The sequence below is a fragment of the Aulostomus chinensis genome, chromosome 18, assembly GCF_037954235.1.
Source record: "Aulostomus chinensis isolate RoL2024-O1b breed Wild chromosome 18, RoL_Achi_v1.0, whole genome shotgun sequence".
Lineage (NCBI taxonomy): Eukaryota > Metazoa > Chordata > Actinopteri > Syngnathiformes > Aulostomidae > Aulostomus > Aulostomus chinensis.
The window spans coordinates 23,088,325-23,099,217 of NC_141337.1; the positions used below are offsets into that span (position 1 = coordinate 23,088,325).

General features: G+C 44.0%; 1 protein-coding gene across 2 annotated transcripts in view; it reads left to right on the top strand.

Annotated features, from left to right (window-relative positions):
* The window catches only part of LOC147245791 (carbonic anhydrase-related protein 10-like), a 40,366-nt gene that overhangs the window by 18,372 nt on the left and 11,101 nt on the right, over positions 1 to 10,893 (top strand). For both annotated transcript variants that reach the window (XM_086184855.1, XM_086184856.1), the window contains exon 4: positions 8,653 to 8,838. In XM_086184855.1, the coding sequence (XP_086040981.1) occupies positions 8,653 to 8,838 (186 nt within the window). The remainder of the gene's footprint in view (positions 1 to 8,652; positions 8,839 to 10,893) is intronic.

Here is a 10,893-nt window from a genome sequence, read left to right on the forward strand (position 1 = left end):
TTTCCCTCCTGCTCTATTTCTTTTTTGGGGGGGCGACAGCACATTTTAAATGTGTTTATATTTTGTTCTTGGTAGTATCACATGCACTCTGCCAAAACTCCAAAAACTCAACAAGATAAAAGAGTTGCAACCTCATTTAAACACCAGTGATTTGGACTTGAGCCTCATGATTCACATGATTTGACCCTCTCTCCAAGTCCATGTAAAATGATATGAAAAAAAGAATCCCTTAACAGTTATTTAGCACAACAACTTCCCCTCATTATACTGCTACCTTGGATCAGTGTGCAAGATGCCTGCAAAGTTGCACAAGCAACTGGCAGAGAGGGAAGTTGTGTGAGCGCACGCAGTCAGAATAAACTGTGCTGCGTTCAGGAGAGGGACTGGGAATGTGTTTGGAATGATGACCTTGTTTAATAAACTATGCAGCGACCTACCCAAAAAAAAAAGAGAAAGTTTAAAAAAATCATGTAGAACAGACCGGGAGCAGAGAGCAGTGAGTTGATAGTAGCTAGCATCGAGGTACTGTGGCAGGATTTTGCTTAAAAATATTACATAAAGCTTATACATTATGTGTTAGATAACTCTGAACTTCTACTGGCCCAAAAATGGGGGGGGGGGGGTAAAAGTCAAGTATACCTTTGTTATTATTTGCATTCCAACTAAAGAAACGTGATGTTTTCTATCACTCGGCACCCACCAGCCGTACACACCCGTCATACTAAAAATGAGTAATTTATTCATCAAAAACAAAACAAAACAAAACAGCAGAACTGAAAAACGTCATCACCAAGTCAGTTTTCAAGGGCTCTATGATGGAGATGCTCACTGAGACATGCAGCTGTTCACTGACCCAGTGTCATTTCAGATTTCAACACACAATACGTTTATCGGTCTCCAAAGGCCAGTTCATCGTGACGGTCTATCCAGAATACATAAACACGGTAACCACCAGCAGCGGCCGTGCCAAAGTCAGAAAGAGCATCGCCTCTACAGGTCGAATGTCAGACCATGACAGCCTCTATGTAAAGACAACAATTCACATGGCGAGGCAGGGTGGCGCTCAGCAGCCTTATGGCAGAAGGACCGAAGGATTTCATGTGCTTGTTGTGTTCAGGCTGACTTTTTTCCCCTCTGCTTTCTGGAGAACTGGCTGCTCCCAGAGAGCGCGCAGGTCTTTTTGTGGGACTCTTGTAGCAGACCTTAATAATCTTATTTAAGCAGTTTTGGTTTTTCACATTTGAATCATGGTGGGTTTTAGTTTTTTGTTTTTTTTCTGCACCCACCAACTCAACTTCTCAGTCCGCCATGCTCTCTGTACTTCAGTAACGGAACTCTTCCCTCCCTGTGGTCAGACTTTTCCAGGTAATCTCTGGTGGCCAGACCAAACCCAGAAAAAGTGGGATGACAAATTACCCATGCTTCCAGCTTATCTGTCTAATAGACTACATGTTAGGCAGGAGCAGTGTAGGAAGAGGAGGTAGCCTGCTGTGGTCAAGGATGAAATGTTTAAGTCTTCAGCAGAGTGTCCCTCTTCTTCCTCTTCCGACTTTTAGTCCTTTTATCCAGCCTAATCAGCTCCGCTGGAATTCCCTCTGTTAGAACTCTGGCTGTCTATGTCCACGAGGACAGAAGTAGCTCACGGTTTACAGTGAGTATCGCGGCTACGCCATTTCTCCATGACAGGAGGGAAGAAGCTGAAACAACATTGTCCCGTACAAAAGAGCAGAAAAAAGTCCTCACAAACGGCATCACAGAGTTGCTGACGAGATCCCACACGCAAGCAAGAACACAGTCGATTAGGGACAGGAACTCACCTTGTGACTGTCAGTCACTTTTTGTTAGCATTTTTAGTTGTTTTTCTGCTGCTTTTCATTTCTTGGTCTTGTTGCTTGCCTGTTTACTTATTTTGGGAGTTTGTCGCTGTCTTCATTTTGTTTTTGAGGTGTTTTGCAATCAACGACTTGGTTGTTTAGTTATTCATCGCTGTGCCATTTGCCGTCTCTATGTCATCGTACATGTCTGTCTTGTTACTTGTGTCATGTTGCCTGATGCTGCCATCTGCGAGCCATCTGCCCGGGCCTCCTTTAGACTCTACAGCTTTTATGTAACATTTGTTGTCTTTCAGTCTTCAGATCTGTTTTAGTCCCTTTTACTTCCCTCAAGACGCTCTCAACTTTGGCCACGCCATCCTAGTAATTGAGAATTTGTTAAATGTTTAATAGACTTGATTGATTAAATAAAGGTGAAGTGAAAAAAGGACGGCCTACTTACCATGTATCTGAAACACAAAAACATTGAAAACCCCTGCAGCATGAAAAGAAGGAGGCTGACAGCTGATATACTGACAGCACAGAGCTGCAGCGTCTCTCCCCTGCACAGTGCCAGTATGCAGCCACTAGTGAGAGTGAGTTACGGTGGTTGCAGGGAGGCTCTGTGTCTCTTAAACTTTCTCTTCTCCTACTCCCAGTGTGGTGTTTTTAGGTTACCCTCAGTGGTGCAGTCTTTGTTTTTCACAGGACTGTGTTGTGTGTAGATCCATGATCTAAATATTCATACTGTACGCAGTTCTTTGGAATGGCCTCCATTGTGTGTACATGCAAGTACAGTGTAAGATGGTGTTTGTGGTGGTTTTGGCGATGTTGGATGTTAAAGGATGTGTGTGTGTGTGTGTGTGTGTGTGTGTGTGTGTGTGGTAGTAGTAGTAGTAATAATAAATCAGTCTTATATAGCGCATTACAAGGATCCAATGCGCTTCACAACCAAGAAGGGAAAAAGGAAAAGAGCTAACAAAAAGGGTGTGTGTGTGTGTGTGTGTGTGTGTGTGTGTGTGTGTGTGTGTGGTGGGCGGGGTTGTTGGAATGTTTTCTCCACTGCAGACTTAACAACACTGGTGGTTAGCATGGCAGCCCAGAGCCAGCTTGTTGATGAAATCTGCTCTACATCACATCCTTTGGTATGACGAGCGGCACGGCTCGGAGGTAGAGTGGCTGTCTCGCAACCAAAGGGTCGCTGGTTCGATCCCCTCTTCCCCCGGTGGCTGTGTCCTTGACCATGATACTGAGCTTCTGGTGGCCCTGCAACATGAACCCCACCTCTCGGCCAATGTCAGCTGGGATAGGCTCCAGCCCCCCCCCCCCCCCCCATGGATGGCTACTTTAGCATGCTTTGTTTTAGTGTTTCCCATTTTTAATTCTAAAAGTCGTGGATGGGCCAGTCCATGTTCCGACATGACTCTGCCTGTATTTCAGGATGGTTGTCCATCCCCACTATTTTGAAGGCTGCACTGCTGATGATCTTCGAGAGAGAAATTAATCTGGGTTGTTTACAGGGAGGCGCACAACCGTAGTTCAAGTTAAATCCTCAGTCTGAGTCTTGTTTCATGATTAATGCTCTAGTGCATCTGCTGAGCTAGACAACATAGCATGGCCATCTGTCACACTCTAGTATGGTGTGTGTGTGTGTGGGGGGGTGCCCTTCTTCATGGCTCCTGGTGCTTGAGCCCCTTTGGAAGTGACTTTCCTCAGACGCTGTTGCACAACAGACTGGCTGTTTTGGCTCCTGCTGTCAGAAGCAGAATTGTTTGTCACTTGTAAATTTACAGTTTGCATTTATTCAATATTCAATTTTTTACTGTAATTCTCCCTTTTATTCACATATTCATACAAACAGGCAAACCCCAATTTAGTGGTCTCCTTAATAACAGCCATTGTATCACATACTGTATTGCCAAAATAAAACCTTGCCAAAAAACATATTTGGCTGTTGGCTGATATCGATATCCCCTCACAGCTAGAGTGTGTACTGCTGATTACATCAGGCTGGGGGGCATTATTGTAAAAAAACAAATCATTGTCTGAAAGCTGCAAGAAACCCAGAAGTTTATCAGCCACATCATTGCTTCCATTCCACTGAAAGTTCTGAAAAGAAAAAAATAGTAATAGTATTTTATAGTATTTTATTGTTGGCAAGTCAGATTGCAGATTACATTTATTTTATCGTCACATATTGTGGAGACTGGGTGGTGGTGACCGGGTGCACAAGGGTGTATGTGGAAACAGGAGGAGGCGAGCACTGGAAGGAGTTCTGACGAGACCAGACGAAGCAACACACTCAACTGTGTGTTCGTCATTGTTTATGTCCAGTGAAACTACAAACTAAAACTTCAAGTATGGACTGGACAATACATTGCAGATCACTTTTGCCCACCTGTGTTGACGGCACAATAGGAAAAATTGTTTTGAAAATGTGTTAGTTCTACACACGTCTTGCTCATGGGCACCTTGAGTGGTGGTAATAAGGGCAGGGCCACTGCCTCTTTATCAACATCCCCACCCAGATTCATCCTGCCAGTGCTGGGAATTGAACCAGCAAACCTGGGGCCACGTGCCTGCTCTTACCTTTAGGTCACACCGTAGACAGATTGGATGAAGCAGGGTCCTGTGACTGCACCTGCCAAGGGGCCTCCATCACCATGTTCCCCTGATGGAGCTCGCCTTTCTTTGTAGCTGTCCTGGTCTCAGTCCAACCCAAAAGCTAATTAATATCTAGTGCACTATCATGGCACTCTAACTGTCTGACTTTTGATCATGTGAAATACAAGTTTTGCTCAGAATAGGGTTTTTTTCTTACCTGTTTCTGTTTTCCTGACAATTAGAGGTTCTTTTTGATGATTTATTTCATGACCTGGTGAAGATGAAAACATAACTGAAGAAAACAAACCTCCTGTTGCAGCAGACAACCGCGCTGGTGAGGAATTCACTGTTTTTATGTGACTGGTACATGCAGGAAGAAGTAGGGACAAAATGGAAGGAGCCAGACTCTCATTTTAGGGACGGAGTGCTGGGGAGTCTCTGATGAGGCCACTGAGAAGGTTGCGTAGTGAATGATGGCAGGAACACGACTGGAATGAGTCCGTTACTCCCTATGCACACGTGCTATCCGTGTCTCCATGTCTCAACAAAACAAAAACACTGAAGTGCGGGGCAGAGGGCAGCGGCGCTACAGACACATTCACCAACACACACATCGTGAGCCAGATTCGTTTTCTGTGAGTCTATATTTTGTTTTTTAAGGAAAAGACTGCTGACTTTACCTTTAAATACTTAATCTGTACCTTTCCTCTGTCATTTTGAACTTTCACCTTGAGGTGCTTCCAATCATAGTTACACAAAGCCCATCAACAACAATATCTGCAGCCTCTCATGTTAATTTGTGACTATGCTGCTCTGAAAAGGCCATTAACTTCACATTCAATTCTGTGACAGAGTGACCTTCACATTTGCTGCAGAGATGCTACAGAGAGATGTGATAGGATCTCCAAGTATGACGAGCCACTGTCTTCCCACAGATGTTAAATGTTCTGCAGCATGCTGACATTTTAACTAATAGATTCAGCGTGTGTGCGCGCGTGTGTGTGTGTGTGTGTGTGTGTGTGTGTGTGTGTGTGTGTGTGTGTGTGTGTGTATACGTGAGTGTTTGTGGTGAAAGTGGCAGTTCATTAGTCATGTTTTATCTCTTGGACTGAAAGGCATACACACAATCACAATAATTGCTCCGCTACAAGGCCAGGTTGGCAAGGCCAGCAGATAAATTATAGCCTTTGTGCTTGTAAATTAGTACTTAGTGTTCTAATTTGACCTTATTAAATACAGAACTGGGTGTGATCTGTGTTACAAGATGCAGCCAAATCAGGAGATTGCTGCATTTGTGTCATTGGCTTGGTAGGGTGTTACATTATGTGATCACAAGTGGAACTGTACAAGCAAAAAAACAAAACAAAAACAACCAAACATTACATTGATAGCTTTTTTTTCTTCACATTTTATGGTTTTATACACTATTCATAAAGTAATGCTTTCTAGCTGTGGGAGATTTTATTTTTGTCGCAGTACCATAAGAAGTATATGCATCTGTTATACTGGGAACTTCCATATTTGCTGTGGAAGTTTGAGGGTGACATGCTCTTTAGATTTGGAGCAATGAAGACCTTGGAGTTTTAATTCGAATCCAAAGCTGACTTTTGTGATCAGTTAGGTGGGGCTAGCTTTGAAATATTGAATTTGATAGTTGACATATTGATTCTCAACGTTGGGAAGGTGGAATTTCTACATCTAAATTCAAAATGCTGTTTTTAAATGTGAGACACATATGGGAACATCCTAATCAAGATTCGTTAATCTAGAAACAAAACTTTTAGGCATTTGTCAGTTTCATTTCTTAAACTTTATATGCACATATAGTAGGCTGTCTTTCAGATCATGTATTTGGCTTCCTGTTTGTGTTTGGAATATTTGAGGTTGAATGTTGCATTATTTAGTATCCTCATGTCTAGTTTTAGGCATGGAAATGTGTCTGAAATATTCCATCACTGGATCTATTAATAAATGGACATTTTAGGTCACCACTGACTGTGATTTGGCAAATATTAACATCATATCACACAACAACAGCAGCAAATTGTGTTTTGTAGTGGTTTATCTTGTTGAGAGCTGATTTGCAGGGTGGGTTTGAGCTGAGAGGGAGGTTTGAGAAAGCAGAGCTTTCTGCTCAGCGTCCCCTACCACGGTCATTATCAATGGCAGAACCACTGATGGAGAATTGTCTCTGTCAAGAGAAACTGAGAGCAGAGGTCAGTCAGAAACTCTGACCCTTTGTGCCATTGGATTACATGTATTATGCAGTGGCCTGTTACAGCTGAGGCCCAGTTGGAAATAATTACTTTTCCACTTTAAAATGTGCATTTACTTTCTTTTTTCTTTTTCTATGTGTGAAACGGGGGCTATATGGACCCAAATGCAGCACACTAGAAACAGGCGTGAATTGGAAATGACCTTTATTCTGGCCGCAGAGCTATGGGGAAGGCTCCGGGGCAACAAACGGGAAAAACCAAAAACACTGCACTGTAGCTAGGCAGGAAAAAACGGGGCAACAAACTGAAACTCTCCTCACTTCAGGATGGTGGGCAAAAGGGGGCAAACAGAAACAGTCCTTGCTGCTGGCGGGTAGGCAAAACAGGGTGAACAAATGAAAACTCCCCTCGCTTCGGGCAGGCGGGCAAAAGCTGAAACGGTCCTGGGGAAGACAAAGCAGACGTGGTTACTGAGGGCGGAGGCAAGAGGGGAGTCAATGAAATCAGGCAGGGTCGAGGCCGGGGAGGCTGTCTGAGAGACGTTGCTGGAGAGTTGGGCATGAGTGCTTCACAATGTGTTAGGGAACAAAGGAAGAGGGAGACTTATATAATGTGGGAACAGGTGCAGGTGATTGGACTTGATTGGCAGAGGAGGTTGGCTGAGTGAGTGAGAGGTGATACATTCAGGGGGAAACGGAAACCCGAGATGAGAGCTGCGAACCGTGACAATGTGGTGTTGGAACTCCTCCAAACCCAAATCTTTCTCTGTCCTGGAGTGTTTCTTTGACTCTCAGTCCCTCTTCAAGCCGTGTTCTCTCCATCAGTCATTAAAGCTTGTCTCAATCAGATCTATTCTGCCTGTCTCTGTCTGAGTTCTGCCAATACTTACGACTGTTGAGCTACTGATATGCAGTATTCTCCTTCAGATATTCAGTATACTCCCTCTGATATGCAGTATACGCCCTCTGATATGCAGTATGATCACTCTGATATGCAGTATACTCCCTCTGATATGCAGTATACGCCCTCTGATATGCAGTATGATCACTCTGATATGCAGTATACTCCCCCTGATATGCAGTATGATCACTCTGATATGCAGTATGATCACTCTGATATGCAGTATACTCCCTCTGATATGCAGTATACTCCCCCTGATATGCAGTATGATCACTCTGATATGCAGTATGATCACTCTGATATGCAGTATGATCACTCTGATATGCAGTATACTCCCTCTGATATGCAGTATGATCACTCTGATATGCAGTATACTCCCCCTGATATGCAGTATGATCACTCTGATATGCAGTATACCCCCCTGATATGCAGTATGATCACTCTGATATGCAGTATACCCCCCCTGATATGCAGTATACCCCCCCTGATATGCAGTATGATCACTCTGATATGCAGTATACCCCCCCTGATATGCAGTATGATCACTCTGATATGCAGTATACCCCCCCTGATATGCAGTATGATCACTCTGATATGCAGTATACCCCCCCTGATATGCAGTATGATCACTCTGATATGCAGTATACCCCCCCTGATATGCAGTATGATCACTCTCTTTTGGACATTTCAAGTCAAACAACAAACATACCAGGAAGTAGAACCACCAGTTCTCCTGAGTGGAGCTTTATGTCGATCACATCGAGCTGCAAGGCCGTCATGAAGACCTCCTGTTCAAATGTCTGCACATGGACTCCAGTTCTTTTATCCTCTGGCAGGTCAATTTCTCTCTTGACTTTCCGGTACTCAGTCTGGTTTCACTGGTCGGATAAGTGGCTGTACAGGCAGTCTTTCATGTGGCTCACTACTCTTTTCTCTCATGGGAGTACAAAACTTAAGTTTGAAAAGATTCCTAGCTGATGTACAACTAACAATTATTATTAATTTTCATGCAACTTTAGTAAAATTAATGACATTAAAAATATATTGTTATATTAGCTGTGTGCTTATGATGAATATTTGTGCAGATACTGCTCACTGCTCTGATTTCTCTTCTTCTGTAGATGGGAGGAACAATGTACAACACGGGGAAGCACGTGTCTCTGCGGCCAGACAAAGCTCACCTGGTGAACATCTCGGGGGGGCCGCTGGGTTATAGCTACCGGCTGGAGGAGGTCCGGCTCCTCTTTGGGAGTGAAGACTCCCAGGGCTCCGAGCACCTCCTTAACGGGCAGGGCTTTCCTGGAGAGGTGAGAGACAGCGAGGCATGGCAGAGATGAGACACACACACAGACACACACAAAATTATATATGTAAGCATTTCAGGGGTTTTTTGCACACTTATGCAAAATCAAACACAAAAAAATACAGGCAGTATGCAGTACACTACACGTACGCTAACTCACACACCACCTACATAGAGGTCTCCAAGCTGAATCGATTGGGGCCAGGCTCAGTTCGACTCAAGCCTATGTCCTCTGAAGCCTGTAACAGTAGATGTTTTTCTTCAGAACCCTCACTTTTAAGCAATCCATCAGGTTTTTGTCTCTTCCTCTCTTCCTTGCTCTCCTTTACTTGTCTGGCATTTGTCTTTTGTCTGTAGATGCGACAATTGTGAGAAAATTGAATTAGGACTGAAACATCTATTGATAGCCACAAAAGCAGCAGGCAAAGAAACCAGTTGTTGTTCTGTTTATCGATCTCATTCGCTCCATTTCAGTCCTATGGTCAGCACCACACCTACGCGTGCACACCTCATCTCGCCACTTCACAGCACAAACGCCCACTTGCTTAGCTGTGGGCCCGACAGTAATCATATGCCAAAATATTCACACAGCAAGAAGCTTTAAACCACTTACCAGTGTACAGAGAGAAAAACTAAACTAGCAAAATGTCAGGTGTTTCTCACCCGCTCCCTCTCACTGTCTCTCTTTCAAAATATGATATCAACTAATAGGCAGACGAGGGATTTATAATTTCTATAGGAGAAAATAAAAGTCTCTGAACAGGCAACATAGTGAGGTGCAGAATCCAATCACATGGGCGCTCTAACGACGCAGCTCAATGAGTACCCTCATGTGGCTGGAAGACTGCACACGATAATGCGCCAGGACCAGGGCTGGGCTTCAACAACAACAACAAAAATCAACAAAAAAAATCTTGGCAACATGAAATCTTGTCCACACATGAAGCCAATGGAAAATATTCTCAAGTAGTGTCCACGCACCGATAATCAATGCACTTTATCGGTCTCACTCAGTCCTCCTCATCAAAGTTCATTCAGTCTACGAAAAAGAAAAAGGGTTTTCTTAGCTTTTAACTGGCTGGATGTTGTATTTATTTTAACATTATTTGAGTAAAGTACTTAAAAAAAAAAAACCTGTTTGCAATTTTGCCATGGAATTTAAACCAAACTCCACAAGCCTGTGTATTGTAGAGTTGGGTTTCCGCCTTGTCTTCAGCCACCTCAGCTTTCAGTGCCATTTAGCGCCATCAGATGGTCAGCAAACCCCATCCTCTCCATTTTCCACCTCTCCTCATCTGTTGTATTCACAGTTTCCTCAGCGACAGACCCCGGGCTGTCAGGGTGGGTACTGCCATTACATCCCTCACCACCACTGTCTTGGCCTCCTCACAGACAGGAGCCCCAGCCAGCCAGTGCTCACTCAACCGGTCATGCACAGGCAATCACCTCCTTCTCCATGTCTCTACAGCTAAAGAGCTCTTCCCTCACCGGCCCGCCAATGAGGACAGAGGAGAGCTTTGATGACCGTGTTATCCAAAGACTTTCTCCTGTCCAACTTGGGGCTCAAACTGCATCTCCTGCTCCTTCTGAACCACCCTTGTGTAGAATCCCTCCTCCTGCGCTGTGTCACTTGCTATTTGCTCATCCTCACTGATACAGATAAATATCCCCTAAGATTATTCTCGTCCTTACTTTCCAAGCTGCCAGCCCTCGTTGCCATCACTTACAGAGCACAAATAATAGTCCCCAACCACTGGCCCCCCTCTGCCAGTAGCTCCCTCTCCTCCTCTCTGGCCACAGATACAGACATCTCAGCAAATCTTTGAAGAGTACCGAAGCAGCAAAATACATAACATAATTGAGCTGTAGATGTTTTAAATGCAGCTTTATGAACTAAACTTGTCACTCCTGCTGTATCTTCAGATGTTTGATTTGTGTATCAAAGCTTGGTTATGAAACTGCTTCTCCAAAACAACTGGGCTTTTACATAAACCCGCTTCACCCAGGTATTTTTGGAGGCTCAAAGAAGACTAACACCCTCCTCCTCATTAATAGTACA